The 23885-nt window shown below is 41.4% G+C and overlaps 1 protein-coding gene across 2 annotated transcripts in view; it reads right to left on the bottom strand.

Annotated features, from left to right (window-relative positions):
* GALNT9 (polypeptide N-acetylgalactosaminyltransferase 9) overlaps window positions 1-23885 on the bottom strand; it is a 141056-nt gene that overhangs the window by 106508 nt on the left and 10663 nt on the right. For both annotated transcript variants that reach the window (XM_071572319.1, XM_071572320.1), the window contains exon 2: window positions 12434-12614. In XM_071572319.1, coding sequence (XP_071428420.1) covers window positions 12434-12614 — 181 coding nt within the window. The remainder of the gene's footprint in view (window positions 1-12433; window positions 12615-23885) is intronic.

The following is a 23885-nucleotide window of genomic DNA, read 5'->3' as shown; positions in this document are numbered from 1 at the left end:
CTTTGGTCAAATTCAGTTATGCAGCAGAATGTTTCCCTCTACCTATGTATAAATGCAGGATGGTTGGAGGAGCAAACCACCAAATGGGAGGTCAGCTATAAACTGAGCCAGCCCACCCCACCACTGCCTGCCAAAACTGTAGTGAGAAACTCTTCATCTTGACTTGTCCCAGCAGCTGCAAGGCTGGTTGTAGCCCAGAAAGGTAATGATTCCCTGGTAATCACAGCACTCTGCTGAGATGTGCACAAGCTGATTTGACTAACCAACAATGGCCTTGAAAAGTTTAAACAGTAGTCAAAGGCTTCTTCCTCTTACATTAAATGATCAATTTCTATCAGAGTGAAAACAGACCAAGTTTATGGTATGTGGGAAGAATTATGGTTCAAATAGAGCAGTGCTCCAAGAACAAATGCATAAAGAACATTGATTTAGCACTGAAAATGGGAGTATTAAATCCATGATGTTTAGATGTTTTATATGGGATTGAGCTGAGAGCCTGGTGGTACCAGCAGTGTGTTTATAAAAAGGCATGTCTGAGTCAGGCAGAGAGGACAAATGAAGGTGTGTGTGCTCTGTGTGTTCCCCTCCACAGACAGGGGGAGGGAACTGCCTGACAGCCAGAAGATGGAGCACATCCAAAGATCTCAATGCACTTTGGATCAGGACCCCATGGGATAAATCATCAGGCAAGAACAGGCAGATCCTGAAGTGCAGATGGGACTTTACTCCTCTACATCTTTCCCAGTGAAACTTGCAGGACTGTTCTTTATATATTATAAGTACTTCATGAAATGTCCTCTTCAAGTAAAGCAGTTAAGCATGTCTAAACTTCACTGGGGTTATTCATACACTAAAAACTAGGAACATATTTAAGTGCTTCATTGGACTGGAGCCTAATTGTACTTTTATAGCTTTTGTTTAAATTAAAGGCTAGTTAGAGGTGAACAGCACAGTATTCAACAATTCCATGCATTTAGAAGTTAAATGTTAACAACAGCTTCTTACCTTGTAATTATTTTTATAGCTTCAGTTGATATAACTTCAGACAACTCTTGATCTGGCTTAGTTTTGGTTACATTTAGAAAAGAAAACATTTTTAAAAATCCAGCTACATTGTCTATCACACATCTAACACCTAGAACACACAATTCATTGCAGAAAAACAGTACAATATATAGGGATTTTTTGTATTTATTAGCCCTTACCCAAATTAAAAAAACCAAGTCAACATATGCTTACTTTTCACTCAGGTTGACAGAAATTAGGCAGAGATGCTGGAACATCCAATGCATTTAAGTATGACTGTCAATTTGAGCAGGCCAAGGACAAGTCTCAGTCTTGTCCTGACTCTGGGAAGATCTGGCCATCATAACCTTCAACATTCTTGCACTGCTGCTGCCCAAATCAGCCTGCTGAGAAAGCACTTTCTTTTTCACTCTGTGTTACCTGGGATCTTTTCCTGCTTGCCTGTGAGGTGAATACCCTGCACCCAGAGCACTCCCATTAACTGTGTGCCCAGCAGGCCGAGCCTCTGCTCACAGCCGTGCCCTTCTCCATCCCTCATCTGCAGACATCCAACCTGCTCCATCCAGTCTGTTTGCTCAACCCCATACTTAGAGAAACGTGCCCCCCACTGCTTCCATAGATTCCCAGATCTGTCAGGCAAAGGAGCTGAGTGCTCCTCTCTGAGCAAACAGCACACAAATTCCCCGTCTCTCGGTACACGCGGGTTAATAACACCAAGGCAATAAGCCAGTGGAGTAGCTGTAGGTCAAACATTTGTTTTCAGGCAGTGTAGAAAATACAGGAGCAAAGCTTCAATGTCATTTTTATCTTGAGTTTAATGTAAACTGCACCATGACCCTCTGGGAGAGCTGTGTCCTAATGAAACATCTATGGCAGGGATGAAAGCTTCCTCCAGTTGCTGAATGAGACAACTGTTCACTTTGTGGATGGAAATAACTAAAATTTATGACTTTCCTCTGAAATTTTAGGGGTAAAGACTAACTTAGCAACAACACCCAAGGGTATTTTAGTGCACTGTTTTAATTATTATTGCTGCTATTAATATTCTACCATTAGTCAAGTCTGAACTACTGTGTCTGCCAGAGAGGTGTGTTTCATACCACCCTGGAGGCCAGCCCTCTGCTAGGGCATTGGAAGACAAAGTACATAAATGCAGACTAACATAAGGCTGGGAGTGTAGAATAAATAATACACTCATCCCTTGGAGCAAAGAAGAAAATAAACTAATTAAAGGACTATTTGACAACCTGAAGGCATCTCACACAGGTAAAATGCAATTCCAGAGGGTTTTTCTTCTAGGAGCTGAGAAACAAGGAGACTTGTGCAGAACTAATACACAGAGATGGTATGTCCAGTCATTTAAAGCTGCCTAATGCCCCCTGATAAAACCTGACACAAAACTACCACCAGAAATTGAGGGTGCACTTCCTAGGCCAAGGGAATAGGGATGGCCATTATCCCCATTTTCTCTGTTTACTTCAGACACAGGAGAGAGGTGTATTTGTGCTGGGTATCCAGTTCTGCTGTTGTCCTCCTTTGAATGTCATTGCATAAGTGATTCCTATCAAATGTGTAGCTATAAGGTAGTTCTCTGCAGAAAACAGAGAGGGGTTTGCACCTGAACTTGAAGTTCTGAGACTTAGTAACATGTATAATAAGATGCCTCCTTCACGAGGGTTATTTAAACAGGTTCCCTTCTCAAGGGTTATTTAAACAGGTTCCCTTCTCGAGGGTTATTTAAAGATGCCTGCACAGCCAAGGCACAGACAACAGGGATCAGCCTGGTGTGGTTTTACACAGAAGGCAACGAGGAGCAGACCTGGAGCTCCTGCTCCTCAGGGCTTGCAACATATTTCAAAAGAAAACTCCAGGTGGGAACACGCAGCTGCTGCAGGATTTCTTGTGGCCAAAGGGATGCAGGCCACAATTGCACAATGAGTTCTTATAAAGACAGCCAGTTGGTTTGGTAGAAATAGGGAAAAGAGTGCAGACAGCATGGGAAGCAACTGTCCCTGGGGACCTTCTTTGGAGCTGCATCCAGCAAGGTGACCTGGGTTTGACTACGGTTTCTTTCTGAGACCACAGCAGGTCCAGAAACAATATAACAGAAGCCAAGAACATTTCAGAAAGCTGGAGGAACAGAAAATAGAGGCTCCATACTTCAATGTCATAAAACTTTCAAACAACTTAACAGGCAGGTGCTGCTTCAGAGAACAAAACCTTGGGAAGCATCTCGATCAAGCTAACCAAGACAGGGAGCTTACATTTGCTGGCCTGTAACTGTCAGGTTCTTCTGGCTGTGGCTACTTTTAAGAGTCTCTCACTTTTATTAGCACTAAATTCACTCAAAACAGGAGACACAGGCAAAACAAGCAAGAACTGACACTATTAAAATGAAACACTGCATCAGCTTGGGAGTTCACAACTCAGTTTTATTTCAGACAGAAGAGTAAATTGTCTGACATTTTGGCCTGTTCATGTTTTTATCACAAAGACACAAACAACAACAACTAAAATACCTCGAGGTTATGTGACCTGAAACCTTGACTTTCCTATACTAAAAAACCTACTCAAATAAAACAGGAATCAGAACTTGATAATTTTTAAAGTTACACCAGGAAGACATTTGGAGATAATAAATATCTCACATTGTCAGCAGAACTAAATTTGCACACATATTTTAAGAAAGAAAAGGAGAACATTATTTCAAACCATTAGAACTCCTTCAAAGCCCTAAAAACAATCTCAGGTGTAGTGTAACAGAGATACATGCAAGGAAACATAAAAGGAAAAGAAATACCACCCTGAATTCATTGCCTGTCTTGTTCTGTTACCTCTTTTTATCCTGTAATGTGATACCATGGAGTGTAACATAACATGACAGTTCAGAAGTTTACAGGAATACTCTTTTCTCCCTGGAAGTGATACTGGGCAACAACCAGTCATGGGCCCAGGGGAGGGGAATGAAAGCAACTGAAATGCCACACTCAGCTGCAAGTCCTGGCTGGAGCTCAGCAGTGGGCCTGCACTACAGATATGTCTTTACCTGCAAAGAAACAGCTTACACAAGTTGAACATGGCACCCCATCTCCTTCTGGAGGAGGAAATACTCCTTCTGCTGTGGAAATATTGGGGTTTCTGTTTCCAAGTTCCAAAAATTACCCCAAGCAGTTGTTCTTAAGGCACCAATGAATGTGCAGGTCACACAAGACACATTTTGTCTTGTGATAGGTAAGAAAAATTGAGGGATGCAAAACTGCTGTTTGATCATCTTTTCTTTTCCTCCCAGACAAAAACTGGGTTGCATCCACAGTTTTTTGGGCGAGGACCTTAACTAGGCTGCCCATGGTGGCAAGTCATTCCTCAATGTGTGTTGCTAATACAGAAATTCCCTCTCATTTCAGTATTCACCTGCAATCCTGTTTAAGCTGGCTGCCCTAGGCTCATGAGGGACAGACCTCCAGAGGACAGTACACCCTGTACATGGTAAGCAATGCTGCCATGTCTTCTCCACTGACTGTAAAGGCAGCCAAGTCGATTGCCTTAAATTAGATGTCTAATTTTCAGTCAATGTTATGCAATCCACCTTAAATAAACTATTCATGTATTCAAGAGTACGTCCTGGTGCAGACAAATTGCATGGAATGGCTTCCAGTCTCACTGCATTTAAACACAACATTGCAATCAGTTATTTTTCATGCTCCCTAGTTAATCAAATTCAGCCTTCACTAAATCTACATTTATTAGTGCTGACAGTCAAGCAGAACTTGTCTTCAACAATTAATATACACAAAGGCACTGCAAAAATGTAAAAGGGGAAAATTACTGCATTTGAACATAAGGTGGCTTTTTGGAAAAGGCTGTTCATTTTTATGATTCTTTTTAATTTAGCCTTTCTGGTGCTCCTTTCATTATCCCACAGGTCAGTGTTAATAATCAAGACCAATGTTGTACACTTTGCAGTATAATTAAAGTCACTACTTAATTGGAAAGCCTAGCACTAAACAAAAGGGAATCAATAGTGAATCTAATGGGAAAAGCCAGAGAAAACCTCTATCAGATACCAGAAATAACTGAGATACTGCCACAAGTCCAGCACTGCTACTACAGAGACAGCATGGAGTGTGGCTGGTGGGCAGGCTCTGCTTATGAGTTCTGTCCTGCATAAAACCTGGTGCTGTCTCCTCAAAGCCTTGGGGGTCACCAACCCCCCAGCACAACTAAGCAGAAGGCAGAGGATTATTGCAGTACATCTTGGGCAGCCTTGTGGTCCTACCTCACAGCCATGCCCTGCTGCTTATCAAGCCAAATCCATCTGAGAACTTTCCTGGTAAGGACCTCAAAAAGGGGCTGGAAGGTTTCTCAATATATTGTTAATTATTATTGGGAAACACAGTCACTGTGTTAACCTGTTCATCAGTCAGTCTTTTCATTGGAGCAATTTAACATTGTACAACTAATTAAATATACAAAGACCTAATGGTGACCTGAGATTCTGGAGACAAAGGTTTGATCCCACATTTCAATTAATATATTATTATTTATGCAAAGCAAGCAGAGCTTCAGCAGAGGTTGAGAGAAGACCTACAGTACCTTCATAAATAGGGCCAGGTCACAACTACAGGTCTCAGTGACAACTACAGAGGGACTGTACAAACACAGAGCACTGGGGTGTAGATGCTGGCAGGACCTATGACTCACACAGAGTTTTCTTTTCCAGCCAAAGAAACTGGTGGTTTTTTTCCCTTCCTTTGAGGGCTTTACAAAGTTCCAGTCTGAGCCCTTCACAGCCAAATAAGAAACATTTCCCCAAATGCAGTGAATAAGCCTTTGGCATACACAGGGATACACAAATAAGCACAACTTGCCCAGAGCAGCAGTATGAGGGAATTTAGGTTGTCAGCTGATATCCCAAATGAACTGAGTCAGAACTACAACACTAAACACAGAGGAGTAGCTGGTCAGAGCCCAGCTCACCACAGAGGAAGCAGCACAGGGATTTACTCAGTCCACACCAGCTCTTTCTGTTCTTGGGCAAGACAAAAGTCAGCTCAAACTTGGTTCCATCTCTCTGGAGCTCTATCACCAGTTGTGCACACACATAACAGTCTGCAAAGGTGCCTGTGCTATTTGTAGGTGATTCACAGCCCAGGGAAAATGTCCAGCCTGTGTAACTTGGCAAAGCTGGTTGAGATCCACATAAAGTCCCAGAGCACGTGTACACACACACACCCCCTTTGCACTGCTCAAAATCCACATCTGGACATTGATTTGGGATCTAATTAAAACACTTCAGTTCATTTTATGTCTTACTGAATTTCCCTCCCATAAACAATCCTAATCTGTTGCCCAGAGGTAATTCTGTCTGCTCCATTTTCTGCCTCTGTTTTTTCTTCTCTCTGCTTCAATTTATGTCATATGTGCAGAGCAGCCAAAATGGGATTTTCACAATTTTAACATGGGGTTTTAGATGTATTGAGAGTGGGTGCAAAAAAAAAATTTCCATTAAAAATAAGCCTAATTGAAATCAAAACATCATGCCTAAACTGTGACTGTGAAACACTACCAGCTGAAAAAATGAAATGCTTGATTTTAACTAACATTTCACTTTACTATGACCTGGTATTCAATATGAAAGTACTGAAAGAAGGTAGTGATAGAAAAGTCATCATTTTAAAACTCTTTTTTTTAAATGTTTCATTGGTCTGAACATTTTCTTTAATAAACATTTCACAGAAGATGTTCAGCCTGACACAAAATATTTTTAGGCTTTATTTTTTTTTTCCAGTTGTCATTTTCTGCTAATCAGAAATTCTGATTCTTGGAAAGCTGTGATCTGTTCCACTTCAAATATTCCTTGCAAAGAGGCCCATTACATTGCACTCTGGTTAACCTGGAAAGAATCCTAAGGGTCTGTTTTAATTTGGAGTTTCTCGTGTCATTTTTCTAAGTGGCGCAAAGAATACTCAGTGTCCCCAGAGGATCTGAAAAATGGGTCATGAGGCAGAGCAAGAGGCAGAGGTGGAGAAAAATCAAATAAAACTAGACCTAGCCTTCTCCAACCCACTGATCCAAAAGCTGATGCTCTTTGAAAGCCATCTGCCTTCATGCCCTGTTCCTGCAGCGACATCCGACACAGCCGGGCAGAGGAGCTGCCCGCTCTGCCAGCCTCGGGCAGGGGCTGCTGTGCCACACCACAGATCCTCCTCCCACCACAGAGACATTGCAAACACACTCATGGTGTGGCTCCAGAGAGCTGCTGACTGATGGCTCAAATATCACAGCGAGTCCACAGAGCTCCAGTGCCAAAAGAAAGGGTCACAATTAAAGGTGATCACTCTGCCTTCTCAAGCAGCTGCAGCTCACAGGAGCATCTCTGACAGAAAGGCTGTTTTCTGGCTACTGGCCTCACACTACCTACTGTTATTAAACCCTTGGATGAACAAATCAGAGGTCTATTTACCAAGTCTGCCCTCTTGATAACACTATTTGATCAATTCCAGAATTCTTTTTGATAGGCAATTAAAAAAAGCTTTTCCTTAGGTGTAGGGTGGATTGAACCATTAATTACACTTCAAGGCCCAAGAGATGCAATTCCTTTGCTATTGTGAAATGTCTACAGCAAGCCATGAAAATGCTTCCCTCCATAAAAGAACTGAATAAATGAAAGCAATTTCCTCGAGACCCAGATTTCTCTGTACTTTATGGCTAAAGACTTGAGTTGCCACGGCATTAATAAGTTTGTTCTTTAGGGCTGAGTTTTCTCAATACAAACATCCATGACCGCAACACAAAGAAATATCTTCTGATAGAGCCAGCAGACTGAATCCATATATTGGTATTATTGTTAGCACTGAACTGCCACAATGCACTCGGCATCAAGTTGCACAAAAAAGATCAGTTAAATTAAAGTTCCTCACCAAGCAGCGACAATTTTGTGTAAAAGCCAATTTAGCCATTATGGAAGAAGCTCCAGGATCATATTAACTTTCCTCAAAAATGTGCATAATGCATCACAGCAAGTGATTCTGACAAGTGCATGTGTGTGTGTGTGTCTGTGCGTGGATGTGTCCTGCATGTAGAGACCCCAGAACTTATTTAAGTTGCACATTCAAGTGGTAGAAAGTTAGAAAATGCCAAATTTATAGGTGTTGCCCCTGTTCAGTTCAAGCCCTTGTTATCCAGGTTGTGCAGCAGAAAGAACAGGGGAATTGATGTTATCCTGAGGGACAATGCTTTCATTTGAAAGTATCTGGTTAGTTGATACTTCCCACTTTTTCAGGATGTTGCACTGTAAAACAAACAGCTTTTGTAAGTTTGGGGGCCTTTCCCCCATCTTTGAATGACATTCCCTACGGTTTTGATTTTTTTCTACTTAAAGTCAAAACCTACCCTCATATGGGGCTGTAGCACCTCTGTCTTCACACAGGACTGGGAAGGATTGAGTCTGATCCTTTGTTACTGGAGCAGAGGATTGTCTGCTGGCAGCAGTGGAGGTTGTTATTCCCCAAGAAGGGCAGAAGGAAGGCTGAGGCCAGTCTGTTGTAGCAAGACAACCTGTCCGCAGCAAACCTGTTCTCAGTACCCTCAGAGGTTTAGGTGGCTGACTCCAGGCACTTCTGCTGGGAACTGCAGAATCTCTACCAAAATCTCGGCTCTGATGCTCCAGATCTATTCTTGACTATTCTGTCAAACATTGTCCCTTTGACATTATGGTAAGAAAGGCATGGAAAGAGCTCAGCCAGATTTCACAGCTTTTCCATGGGCAGCATTCAGGGCTATTCTACATCTACCTGTATTGGTAGAGTCAACTGATACAAATACACATTCTTATGCTTTCCCACACACACACACAAGTGTCATTGACCAACACTGGATTATTTCCACAGAGTACTCAGATTTTTTGATTACCACATTCATTTGGAATATAGAAGTACACGTATGGAAATTAATCCAATAATACTGCAACATTAGGAAACACTTTTCTGACAGAACCACAGAGCAAGCTCAGCTTAGCTTTGTGCTTCCAAGTTAAAAATAACCCATTCCTTACAAGAGAAGCTTCTCTCTCTTCCATTGCACAGAGGAAAAAGGGTGTGTTAGTGAGGGCTAGAAAGTCCTGCTAATGCTTTAATGCTGGGAAGAGAGATCAAGACATTAAACATTCTGAGCTCTCTGCAACATATTTTCTACAGTGGTACAGCCCTTGAAAAACTTCAGATATTGATATTTATACATGTCTGATAGATATTTACAAATCTCTATTAATGAGGAGAAAAAGCTGAGCATTTATTACACCACACCAGGATCAAATAATAATTTTGTAATTATTGTGTGATTTGTAATCACAAGTGAGCTATTTACTGCCATTGATTCTATTGGCAAACAAACACAACATGCACAAAATCTGCTCTTGTTTCCTGTACCAACAGCAATTTGTATCCTAAGGAAAAGCTTTCTGAGCTAAAAGGAATATCTGCAGTGGCAGCAGCAGGTAGGAAAGCAGAACATGACATGAGAAAAGCCATCCTGAGAGCAGAACTACCCACCCAGGCCTAAGACTTTGCTGCAGTGGAAGGACATGGAGGTGACTCCAATTTAAGAGCCTTCATGGTCACGCTGGCTGAGTGTACACCTCTTCAGTGTAACTTATTCTTTTAATTTGCTGTGTGGGGATGAAAATATCTCCTGAAAAGCAATTAAGCTGCTGAATGTTTATGAGCCTATGCAAGTAGATGGAACAGAAGGCTTGTTCCATCAGAATAAGATAGTGGACAACAATAAGGGGGAGTTCAAATATAAAATGAACTAGAAGTTAATGTTTCTGGTCAAGCCTGGAATATTACAAGTCCCATATTTTCATAGTGAAATCATGTTTACTTTAATAAATTGTACCTATGCAAGGCAAACCTGAATATAAATTCTTCTCGTTCATATCTTTAATACCTACTGTTGTGTGCAAACATGTAGATCTGAGTGTTGTAAATAGAAGCCAGAATGGAGAGAAATTATGGTTTAACACTTCACAAATGCAAATTCAGATAAATGTTTTTATTCATAGACTGGCCATAGACTTTGCATGTGACCTCGGACACTAATTCTAAGTTGCTTCTCAATTTAAAAATTAAAAGTCCTCCCTTTTTTAAAAATGAAAAGTTCTGGGAATGACATGAACGTAAATCACAAGCAAATTGAGAAAGGCTCAGCAACACAGAGATGAGACCATTAGGAAAGTCACAGAAGCCGGACAAAACAAGAGTGGTTTTCCCAAAGAGTGTCTCAAGCATCTTGAGGTTTAGTTCTCTCCAATACAATTAGTGCAGAGTACCTAAACCAGACAAATAGTCAAGCTCAGCTTTAGTACATGTCCTTCTTAGGCTGGAGACTGCAGAGCTGGATGCAACATTCCAGGAGGGGTCTCACAAGAATGGAGTAGAGGGGCAGAATCCCCCCCTGCCCTGGCTGCCCACACTGCTGGGAATGAGCCCAGGACACATTAGGCTTTCCAGACTGTGAATGCACATTACTGGGTCACGTTGAGCTTCTTGTCACCCAACACCCCCAAGTCCTTCTCTTCATGGCTGCTCTTAATCCATGTAAGGGGATAAAACTCTTCATATAACACGAGCTCCTCCCTTCTCCAAACTTTCACTCATTTTTCAGAGCAAATTCAACCTGAAGGACTTTCCTGTGACTTGTAAGCTTCTAGAGACAAGTACATCAATTCCAGCATCTAGATCTAACTAGAACCACCTCAAAGGTGTCCAAACATGCCAAGGGAAGCAGTTCTCCAGTAACTCAGACAGTTAATCACGTAGCATGGCCTCATGAGATACCCAAAAGGAGCATGCCAAAAAGCTTATCTGAATGACTCATCAAAGCTTCTAAGAAAAACGGTGGAAGAGCATAATCTGAAGTGAAACATCCCTGCATTGCAACTGCCCTCATGCTTCTGACAGCTGCTGAGCTAGATTCAAGCTCTGCAGCCTTTGCTTTTTTGTGTTTCCCAGCAGAACATACCTCATTTATCCTCATCCACCCGACCGCAGCTGCTGATAACAGGCCAGGTCAAACCTCACCGACTTTCATTTCAGAACCTTCACATTGATTTTAAGGGTCTTTGGACCAGATCTGAGGCACAACTCCAATATTTGCATAACTGCAGACTACTTTTTCCACAGCATAATTCCATGATGGATTTTTATGAGACATCAAGAGAGAAGGAGAGATGTGACCACTGAACAAGTCAGTGAACTAGCACCAAGTACGGTATCAAGGCAGTAGACTGTCCTCTCTTCTCCACTTCTGTTATCTAAGTTTGCTTTTCTGTAGCAAGTGTTTGAGGAAACAAATGCTGAGTCAATACTTCTGAGATCAGATTAATATGCAACACAGCTAATGAAATTTGTAGTTAAGCTGAAGTTTTGTTTCTGGCAGCTTGAACTGCCTAAAATCCTAATTCAATTGCAATCTCCTCACAGAGCACAGCTGTTTTGCTTGGCTAAACTTTTCTCACCACTTAATAAGATATTTTTTTATTTAACTTTCAGTTCTGCCTAGGAGCCCCAGTGGGTCTTTTAAAACAGAAGATTATTATTAGAAATTAATTAAGTATTCTTTTCAATTCTGTCTCCTGAGAGCAACTAGGCATTGTTGCTGATCTCCTCTGCATTAAGACATTACTGATTGTCATTCATGGGATGACAGTGTGAATGTCTCATCTGGAAGATACATAACTCCATAAATATGAAAGATTTGAAAGATATTTAATACAAAATATAATAAATCAGCACAAATAATAAACATGTAATTGCAATGTCAAGCACAGCACAGGCGTGTGAAGACTCTAAACAGTGGAATAAAAATAGACTCACATTCCAAAGACAAAAAAAGTCTTATTGCAATTATAGGACCCTGATGGATTACACTTAGTCCATGTTTCTGCACACTGCAAACCCCGACTGAACAATTCTAAGAACATCAAATGTAATTAAAGAGAGTTGATTAGATTTTTTTTTGAGGAACTAATGACTATAATGTGTTTTTGCACTTCCCCCCTCCCACTGCACACAGCTACAAGAAGGATTGGATAAGGCTGCCACCTCTGCAGGCTTTTTCTAAGTGAACCAAAACCAATAAGCACCAATATCCTCATGGAGTATTTGATCTGAGGCCTTGAATGTACATATTAATGTATTACTGACAGAATTAGCTACACATTTTACATGGCACTTCATGCTTGAGGTGGAAGTTGGTCTACCTGATTTTCTCTAAACTTGGGGGTGTATGAATGACTAACTGCTGTCACACTCTAACCAGGAAGGGATGTGAGGAGAAGAATGCCCCCATGGGCCAATAGAACAACCATCAACCTCTTGTCACAATAATAATGTGGAATTCAACTTACTTTTTTGGTCTGTAGTCAGGGATGGACCTGTCCAGTGATATCCTGTCACTGAGTTGGGCATTGTAACCATATTCTTCATACTTAGTCTCTGATTCATGGCTATCATCTCTGAGGGTAGCAGCCATTCCTCCCTGTCCCAGGCCTCCTGGACCTTCAACTAATCCCATGGGCTTTGCCAGACCTAAATGAAATAGATAAAAAAAAATCAATTTAGTAATATAAAGGAAATGGATAGAAACTCTGTGACCACAAAATGTTTTCAGATAACTGAGACCTGAAGTCCCACAAAACTCAGCTCTTAAACCCTCATGGCACTGTGGAAATTACCCTCAGCTTTACAAACCAGAGTCCAATTCAATACATCTTGTAGCATCAGTGCATAATGAGCAAATTATAAAGAACTTATCAGCAGCTTTCATGATTTCTTTTTCCAACATGCCTAGTTTTTGTCAAGATAATTAAGAAAAAAATTTCCCCATAAGAACTGGAGGGTTTCCCAGTATAGCTCCACTCATTTGAAGAGAGAGAGAGTTGATTTCTACCACATGTAGATGTGTCAGTTTAACTCCACATTCATGTCAGTTCTGGAATACATGTTGGACCTGCAGCATCTGCTCCATGACTCTAAGACCACTGCAGCTCCTGAATGGTGCAGGTTTGGTTCCCATTTTAGATACACATTATATACTGGTCACCAGCTTCTACTGGGTAGGAAATACAGAGTAAATGTGATTTCACTGCATGAGTCTATACATGGGTCATTTGGACTCAACTGCACACCCTTCCCAGTATGGTCCCACAAAGATGGGCTAAAACTATTTTAAAGGAGCTGACACTGTCTCTTTGTACTATACACTCTTGCAGCTATGGAACAAAACTACTTGCAGAAGTAATGGGAGAATGAAACTTCCAACCCATAGGAAGCATCAGGCACTTTGCTGCTTTTCTTATGAAGGAATCAGTCAGACAGCTGTCAAATCATGCACAATGACAATTATTTCAGATACCTTTTTCCTAAATCTGATATTCCAGCTCTTCATGCTGCTAATCTGATCTTGTTCTGGGAAGGAGTCATCACATGTCTGACTAACTCTCAGAGCACGTTGCTGTGAGGTTTTTTCTCCATTTGTTACCCAAATTGCAGCTTATTCTGACTGACAGTTATTCAGCAATGCAGTGTTATTGACTAACATATAGCAGCAATTAATGACCTCACATGGCTTCATTCTTCAAGAAGAGCACTAAAGTGTCTCTAGAAGCTCTTAAGAGCAATGAATACAGTATATTTCATGTATGTGCTTGTGTGTTAGATGCAGCAATTACAGGCAATGTTCTTCAATGCATGGGTGCTTAGCTAGAGACAATGTAGCTACACCTCACATATTTGCATAGCATATTCCATCTCAAAGTTGAGCTGCTGTTGCTTCAGCAAGTATCTCCTCGACACAGGGCCTTCCCCCATCACTGTGTAAATCCAGATGATAATCTGCTAAACTCCAAATCCAGTTACTGCATTGCTCAGCCTTCTTGAAAAAAACAGAAAAGGAGCAGTTCAGCAGCATCTTCACAAAAACAGGTTGGCATTTAGAGACAGAATCAGGAGACAGGTGATGGGAGAGAGCATCACCCAGTTTGGCTGAAGCAGAGACTGCTGGTGAACAGGACACAACTTCCTCCAGTACATCCTCCAGGCCTCACCCGAGGGGTCCCCAACAGTCTGGGACCTTTGAGCAGAATCATCTCCAAAGCCTTCCAGCAGGCCAGGCATAGGAACAGCATCTGGGAGGGCAGAGAGCAGCAGAGTACTCTACAGCAGTGCTCCCACAGGATGCATAAGTGGGCTGCCAAAAATAGAGAGTTAACAAAGAACGAGTTATTTGTACCCTTGGGCTTGGGTGTTTTCTGCTTAGCAAATCCCAGACAGCCTTCTGGGACACCTCACAGGAAAATTTATTCCCATGGGTCTTGCCCACTGGAACTACAGGGAAAGAGATACACTTCTGGAAATACTGCTGTTCAGCAGAGAGACAATTGGTATTGATTTTAAATGCTGGGTGTTTAGGTCCTGCAGTGATGGGGAGCAGTATAAAACCCAAAAAAGACAGATGGAGAAGTACTTCTGGTTCAGCTTCTGGGTTTTAGCCAAGGCAGATCTGATGAGAGCACTTTGCTGTTTTCTTTCTTTGAAGCTTGTTGCAGACTTCCAGATCCTCCTCTTGTCTTTGGGTTACTTACCTATGGCTCTCCCTAGTGCCCATTTCACCCACTATTCCATGGCATATGAGGCCAATGTGGGCAGGGTGCAGCAGCACTGCTGACAGAGTAACCCTGCAGCTCCTGTCTGAGCCAAGGATTGAAATCGTGGGACCAGACTGGAAATGGGGATAGGCAGAAAGCAGATGCCCAGTGAGCTGCTATTTTGAAAGCTGTCTTTTCTTTAAATTTTTTAGACTAAAAATATCTACAGCCCAAATGCTGGGATTGGTCATAGCTGGTTCGACGCTGCCGATGACAATGAGGTCACAAATAATTAGTGTCTGTCATTCATCTCAAATTTATTGCTCTCACTGCAGCCATTTCTGCATAAGACAGAAATGGTTGAGAGAATGAAGAGCAGAACAAACTGGCCTTAGTTCCTTAACTGGATTAATTTCTCCACAGGATGCATAATTTTCTAGGAAGAAACGAGACCTTCTATTTTTCATCATAAACCCTGTCAGAATGTGAAAAGAACTAAAGAGATTTATGTGAGAAACTAAGGCAAAAACTAGATCAGATTACATCTGTGATTATTTTCCTATCCTTTTTTTCTTATTTACAACAAAATTACAGGGAACTGTAAATCAGGTTGAGCCAAAAATCAGGTTGACAAAATTAACCCAAGAGATTGAAAATAGTTACACAATAGTTACACGTCCACAACAGCACAGGTCTATTCTTAGATTTTTTCTGGCTTTCCTGACACCTCAAGCAAGGCTACTCCACATTCAGCACTGCAGGTCTGCTCCCCCTGTCACCCCTCTGCTGGCAGCAGCTCACCCAGGTGGTCCCAGGGACGCTGGGCACAGCCACAGGGTCTGCCCCATCCCCACTGCCACCAGAATCAGTAACCACTGACAGAACTGCCGCAAAACCTCTGGAGTGCCCTTGCTGGCCTGTCTCACTCTTAGGTTGAGAAGGGCCCCAAAGCCAAACTTAGGAGTTTTACCTACATTCAGATCATCTGCACTTCTGAATAACTACAGAAAGGTATTTCAGTTCCTACCACCTTAAAAGGAGGGCATAAAACATTTCTTTCTAAAATCTCTGACATAGTCACCCAGTAGTTTTACCTGTGACTCCTTAAACACTTTTCTCTCTTTTAAAGAGGAAACACAAAACCCATCAGCAAAACAGTTGTTTTCTTCCTTTTCCAATTCTGATTTCTCAGTTGAAAATATCACTGCATACCATGTAAGGCAATAAAAATCTTCAGATCTCAGTTTAACAAAACGAAAAACAAAATGAGGGACAATAGCAACTCCACATAGATTGACAAAGATGACTTTCAGCATTTCCTATTATAGCTTTGGAAAGGAAAAGGCTCATAGACTCTAAAACAGGTTCATAACAGCTTAAAAAAGACTCAGCTCATAGTCTAAGCTAGTTCTATTTAAAAAACACCTGTTTGGAAGCAGGTATTAAATCAGTTAGTTGCAACTAATGAATCAGCCCTAATGCTTCCACCTTGAAGGAGAAAGTAAAATGAAAAATGTGTTAATGGAGAGCCAGGTATAAGAGATGGATTTAGCCCAGCAATGTTGACAATAGGCTTGCTGGGGAAAAAAGGAATATTATGTCCTTACAGAGTCATCTTCTCTCCTGGATCTGCTTTCAGTGGTGCAACATACACACCACAGCTCCCTGACAGGCCTCATCTTTTGTTCCTTGGCTTCACAGAACCAGTAGCATTGCACAGGCTACTCCCTCTCTAGACACAAAACTCATTAATGCTTTTTAATTGGAAGAAATACTGTGTTTTTATGTACAGATATCTAATATCAAAAGTAATTGCTTTCATAGAACACTCATTTGAAGTTGGTTTCCCCTCGAGATGAGAAAATGTATTCTAATTACAACAGATAATTCAGGAGGAGATAAACAGACTGATGACTGGAAGGACCAAGAAATAGCAGCTACACAGTCCATTGGAGATGAAGATAAAAGCTCATTTGTGAGGTAGGACACTGATTCCCAGTTTACAGATAATAAGAAAGGTGCCAGAGTTGTGCCAGAGATGTGATATAAACAAAAATCCATTTCCTAACATGCAGAAATCCTTAAGCAACAAAGAGCTACATGATATATTTTTAAACTTAAATTTTTAATAACAAAATTAAAAGCCCCTATTCCATATGCATAATTTTAAATTATATGTATGTGACTGATTTTTTTTTAAATTTTCATCTTAATGATCAAAAAGATCACTCAGAAAGATCAGTTTGTTATCTTTAAAAAAATAACAGATGCCACAATTCTTCTGGAAGTTTTAAAATCCCACATGACTCGTGGTTTGTGCTGGTGAAACACATAAAATGGAGTTTTCTCTTCAGGGCTTTGGAGAAAAGCCAGAAAACTCTGCTGGTGATGGCATAAATCTGGAGTTGAGGAGGAGGAGGAGCTGAAATGTTGGTGTGTCTGCCTGACAGTCCACTGATATTAAAAGGAGACAAAATCTGAGTGTCATCAGTTTGGCACTTGGCCTCTGGCAGTAGCCAATACCTGAGGCTTCAGAGGAAACAAGACATAAAGCACTTGGCCAATTAAACCCTGCACAGTCCCTGGAAGCAGAGTTCCCTTCTGAACCCTATAGGCAGGTAACTAAAGCCCTGAAGCATAATATTAGATTACCCTCATTATCTTAACTCAGACAGGTAGAAATAGGGCTTAAACTACCCAGTGTCCTTTAAAAGCCCAGCCACTAATATTGGATTCAGTGGCCTCCTGCAGCAATGAATTCTTTGGTACTGTCACGGTCAGAGTGTCACTGACTCACATGAAATGGATCATCTGTATCAATATATTAGATTTTCTTTAATTTTCTCAGTGGAACAGGGGTGAAAACTCCTGGGGAAAGTGATCATTAAAACAATAACAGAGCCATTCTAGGGGAAGAGAAAAGAACTTCTCCTTGAAAAGGTCCAAGGTGCAAGAGCTAAAACTTTGGGGCTGTTTAATCAGATTCAGGAACAAGCTGTTCCAAGCTGAGTTAAGGGCTTTCATTTAATAAATAAGGAAAATACCTTCAGAAAAGCAATGAGTTTGCTTGTGTGAATCTGAGGTACAAAAGTGAAGCAGAGACCACTTCAGGAAGGGAGTTCTGACCCAAGGCCTGACAGGATGGAGCCCACAGCTGGAATGCTGGTGATGCTGTTGGATGCACTGATGTTCTCTTGCACCTACAGAGCTGACTGCACATCTCTAACCATTGAAAATACCCCTCTGATTTCTGATGCAATTCTGGATGAGAAATCGCTGACCTCTCTATTCTCAGAGCAGCTCAACTACAGTAGTCAATCCCACAGGGTGAGGTTCCATAAGGAAAAATAACTATTTTTAAACAAAAGGACTAAAAAAAAAGCATCTAACTTCAGGTCCTATACAGGCTCATACTATTCTAGACTCTACTGTGCTGATAATAAAGTCTAAACTAATCAAAAGCTCTATCACATCTGACATTGCCCAGCCTGCCAAATTACTGCCTTTCAGCCCAGGTTTCAATCAAGTGCCCTTGGGACACTGTCCCAGAGGGATTGTGTCCAAGGCTAAGCAAGTCTCTTCCCTCCCTGCTTAAGGGTGTTTGGAGAGCTTCATCAAGGGCCAGAAGAGCCCATCTCCTGCAGCATCATTTTGCAATCATGCTCCACATTATTTGCAGGCATTCATATGCCTCCCTGCTCATTTACCTAAACAGCCTGCTATTAAATTAAACTAACATAATCACACAGAGAGCTTTCCCAATAACAAAGTCACATAGAACACTTGGCCATTCGTATGGCTGAGAAGCTCCCGATGGTTCAACTCATTTTCCACAGCAGAGGATGACAGCCCCAAACCCAGACCAGGAGCTGCTGGAACTCAAAATCATATCGTGCTTGAAAGCAGATCTTGATTTTCCACTGTTGTGAAATTAGTCACCGAGTTCACCTCTGGCAATGCAACCTCAATAAAGAGACAATGTTAACAACTACAGACCTGCTGGCTACATCCCCTGTTCTCCCTTCCATGCTCCAGGAGTCATGTTTGCTGTCTTTATAGGCCATGAGAGAATGAAATGATCTGAGAAAGCTCCCAGTTTCACCAGAGCAGAGCCAGCTTTCTATCTGCTGCCTCTCAGTCTCATCATCAGGCATTTCTCCTTGGGAATAGATGGCAGAAGAGATCAGCTGCCATTGAGGATGTGACATTTCAAATACTTCCATTCAATCTCTTAAAAACCAGTTAATTTGGGAATCGGTTTTCCCAAAGCCAGAGAGAGCCTTGATTCCTCCCTTTTCCTTTCACTGTGGTATTGCCTTAAAGGCTCTGTACAGGTGACACACTTTTCTTTTGCACCATTGCACAGCAATTCTGATGGCTGGTTTCAAAACATACTCATTTTCCTGACAGACTGTCTATTTTACATCTGTAGATATGTGTATTTTTCTTGACCTGTTTGTGTTCTTCTTTTTCAGGCACCTCTTTGACACCTCTCAGGGAGTTTGGCTTGGGAATTTGGTTGAGAGAGAACTTGCATCTCTGCTTTTCCTCCTCTTTCCTCCCTCCACTTTATATTTCATGTCAACACACACCACAGCTATGCCTTGCTTGTCAATGCCAGGCTGCAGTGTCTCCTTCCATCAACCTCTTAATGTGTATATGATTCAATTTTCTGCCAGCAGGACAAGTCAGTTCAAAAGCAAACACAGGACACATTTTAATCAGCAAAAACACAGCCCAGAATCCAGCATCTAAACCAAAATGCTTACAAATCAACAAATTAGGGCAGATTTGGAGCTACAATGGATGAAGAAAATTACTATGCAGAGTCCTCCTAATTGATGTGATAAACTGACAGCCACATTTATAGCACATCAATCTATTAGAGGATGTGCCCAGCTAAAGATCTGAGACCCTCCTGCTCACAGAGGAGGAGGAATAGAAGGAGCCCACAGTGCTGAAAATCACTTGGTTTTGAAGTGCCTTCCTGTTGTTCAAGGAAATGTTGAGGCTGAATTGGCTTTGGCTCCAGAAAGGAAAGTGTTGCTGTTTATATGCACAAAAGAAAGGCTGTTTAGAAATGAAAGGCACGACGTTGCAGGGATAGCTTATAACATACAATTAATCAGGGATTTATCAGGGACAAATAAAAAGAATTAGGTAGCATGTTCTCTGGGGGAAGTAAATCAAAAGATGAGATAGCTTTGCAGAAGAAAGGAGAAATGAGGATAAATAGCAATTGCCAATAAATTTGAGAAAATGAAGATGTAACGTTAGCGAAAAAATATTGGCACAATGTTTTATTTAAAAGCAGTAATAAAAACATTGCTTACTTTGATTTCTGCCCTTTCTGGTTTATTGTTGATATAAAGATAAATTGACTCAGACTTCCAGGAGAGGGAAAGCTACCAGCCACTGTTGCAGGCACTTTAAAAACCAGCCCTGCTCTAATAACTGATTCATTATTAACACGATTGGCTTCATTGCATGGGGGTATTTGTATGAATTGACTGTGACCCAGGGCTGGTTTAGGCCCTGACAAACTCACTTGCAGGACAAGTGGGCTTGCTTTGAAAAAGGCAGGATGCATTTGGTATCAATGTGCTACTTTGATCCCCCTATAGAGCATGTTTAAATTGCCACACATCTGTAGAATTCAGATCATATATTAAAGACAATGGCCAAGTTTTCTTCAGTCTTGTTCAATTTACCTTCCTAATGCCACTGACTGCAGTAGTGCTGCTTATCTGGTTTCCACCAGGGAAATGTAAAGAGAAATTCAAGTTTTCAGAGACTCAATTTTTCTTCAAGCTTTCCTTTCCTTTCTGCTGAAATTCCATAAAAGAATGAATGTTCCTGTCCCCTGATGTGTCTCCGGTTTGTACTTACGACTACATTATGAGGTGTTAAATTACACAGTAAAGAGAGAAATGAGGACAGTGATAGAAGGTGCCTTTATATAGGAGAAGATCATCCTTCAGTGAAGAGACTGCCATGAATCAAAATTTGAATTTCAAAACTCAAGTTCTGAGTTTACAGCTTGGACTCATCACTCCTCAAGGACAAAAAGCAGATATGCTATCAGGTCATGCTTAAATTTCAGGTCACACCCACATTTCTCACGAGCAGAAAATGCTTTCCAGCACCAAATGGTCCCAGTGAAAGCCAGTGCTGAGCCCCCTGGCCATAACAGGTATCATGAGATGAGCAGCAGGGCGTGCTCCACACTGCCTAGCAAAGAGCAGCATGGCAGCATTTCTCTGCTTTTCACATAAGTTAATTATTCAGTCACTACTGAAAGGCAATGAGACAAGCCAGACAAGCAACCCAAGTCTGCCATTTTAGAAAACTGAAAATAAAGGAAGCTCTCCTGCAGTACTGGTGTAGTGTCAGGGAAAAGTCATGCTGCTACAGTTATTAACTGAAATAAGCAGGAAGGCAGAGAAAAAATGCTTCTGTTAACATATTGCCAATTAACAGAGCAAGCTGAAGAACTCAATGTGAAGATCTGAGTCTGGTTCCTCTAGAAGCTAAGAACTTAATTTTCATGTTTGTGTTTAAATGAGCATAAATCCCATTTGTCACCAATACAAATTATAACCTGGTTTGCTCTGAAAAAACAGTTTATGGGATCATGCTGTCTGCATTTGTCTATCACTCTGCTTCCCCCTCCATACTCTCCCCTCACCTCTGCTCGTTAGATTTTGAGAACTGCTTCTAATTTCAGCCAAAGCTTGGCAGACAGTCAGAGGTCTCCAAAAATTACATTTCTGCAACTGTCACAAAAGTCGACATCTGGGAAGAAAGGGCCATTAAAATGTTCCTACTGAGAGAAGAGGTTTGGTGAAAGCTCAAATACAAGAAACCTGTTGGAGTTATTAGAGACCACACAAGAATTCACCTCTGGGATGCCATGCCACAAGAAAGTCGGCTTTCTTTTTTTATCTGCTCAAGGAAGCATTATTTTTAGGATTAAATATGTTCATTACTGGATGTCTAGGTCTGTTGATGTCTGGCAATTATAGATATCACTGATTAACAGTATCACAAAGTGAGATGCTGCAGAAGCTCAGACCTCCTCAGTCAAACTGAGGACACAGATAAGGGGAGGGGATAAAAATAATATAAATAATATGAATTATATAAATAATATGAATAATATAAAGCAAGGCATAATCCCAAACCCACAAAGCCTCATGAGCAGAGAGCAAACAAAACCTTTCTTTATTTTTTCTTTTTTTTTTAGCAGGGAATTTGTCAGTTCAGTATCTGTCAAAATACTTTTGAAAATAATCAACCTCTAGTTTCACAACCATATGCTGAGACACTTGTATCCAGCACAGAGAAGCCACAGGCATCCAAGATCACCATCAAACAGATTGGAGGCATCTTCCTTCAGTTCAGGTGCAAAACCAAAAGATCACATGCCACTTTCTGTTTCTAAAATAAATTTCCATTCAGAAATATCATTTTGTTTTATGACATTACAGTGTGTCTCAGCCAACCCTCACACAGAGCACTGCCTATTCATGTCTAATTTGTGCTGATCCTGCATGAGCTGTCCTGTCCTTTGCATCCAATTCTGATTTTGCTACTACAGTACCATAAGCAGGCGATGTAAGAGACAGTTTTCATCTCTTGAAACTCTGGTCCAGAATAGATATCAACACTCTGTGTTAGGATGTATTGTCAAACCCTGTCACAGGCCTGTCATGCATTGTGCTGCCGGGGGGAACTCCACCTCTCCTGAGAGACAGAGCAGTCCTGGTGTGACTCATGCATGGACCCTGATTCCAGTTCACTCATCCCATACGCATTTCTTTGACTATAAGCAACTGTAATAAGAACAATTTTATACTGGTCTCATTCTTCCACAGGCTCCACTGTGTTTCTCAGACAGTAGTATTTGTGCTCCAGCTTCTTGTCAGTGTGATTAAAGGCTGAGAGATGCCTAAACAAGTACTCCTATAAGATATGCAAAATCTCTGTGCAGTGATCGCCGTCTCCGAGGGCTGCGTCACTCAGCCCATGTCCCTTGGCACGCTGGGCTGCTCCAGCCCAGCTTCAAAGTTAAGGCCATGTCTTTGTTCTCTCATAAATATTTCTCCTCCATTTATGTACATCTTTTGTTCACTCCTCTCATTGTGCAAAGAAGACTTCAAATTCTCACTTTGTGAACTTTTTAATGTGTGACAGAAAGAGGGAGACAAAGAATCCAGTTATTAGGCAGATCAGGTTCAGAATGAATCACAGAAGAAATTCTTAATTCCATGACCTCATCTGAAAGGGCTTTCTGCAGCCTGGCTTTGAGTTATGTGGGCCTGGAATGGGAACATAGCTGTGAATATGGGAACCATACCAAGCTGACTCTTTCAGAAAACAGGTTTTACATATAACCCCACTGGATACGAGCATTTTAAAAGCCACTTCCCTTCCGGAATTAATTTTCTGTTGAATGAAAATGCATCAAGCCAGATGGATCAGTTTCAGGAGGAGGATCAGGCTGGCACAGGACTAAAATCAAAGATTATTGGGTTTTTGTACTCAAAGTTGGAACAGCTGAGAGCAAAGTGTTCAGTGCAGGTGCTGACATGTTCATGTCTGTGCCTAAAGGAGTATCCCAGGAAGGATGTATCAAAACAGTTTGCCAAGTATTAAACTGAAGAAAGATGTGACATTTCTAATTGAGACCTGCAAAGCTTTTCACTTCTCCTTGCAATACTAGCAGTGAATAAACAAAAGACTTTCTTCAACTGCTGAGAAAGTTGAAACCTCTAGCAGATGCAAAAGATCATTACAAAGGGGGAGAAAAGACTGGTCATCAGGAAGAAATACACAGAACAGACTCCAGTGGTGCATTTAGCTGCCCACATCCTGTGATGCTTTTGGAAAGTCAGCAACCTAAACCCACAGACCTGGATTCTGGGGATTCTCCATATGACAGAAATTATGTAACAGAACTACCAAAAAAGTGCAGTTTCCAATCATCACAGAATGACAGACTATTCTGAGCTGGAAGGGACCCACAAGGATCATCGAGTCCAACTCTTAAGTCAATGGCCCACATAGGGGATTGAACCCATGACCTTGGCATTGTTACAACCAAGTTTTAACCAACTGAGCTAATCTCAGGGTCCCAAGACTAACACAGCCTAACACTTGAACCACCCAACCACCAAATTTTCCAAGCCAAACTCACTCATTGCTTGTGCAA

This window comes from Pithys albifrons, chromosome 17, assembly GCF_047495875.1.
Source record: "Pithys albifrons albifrons isolate INPA30051 chromosome 17, PitAlb_v1, whole genome shotgun sequence".
NCBI lineage: Eukaryota > Metazoa > Chordata > Aves > Passeriformes > Thamnophilidae > Pithys > Pithys albifrons.
Note: the sequence above shows the minus strand (reverse complement) of the source record. Positions and strands in the feature narration are given on the sequence as shown.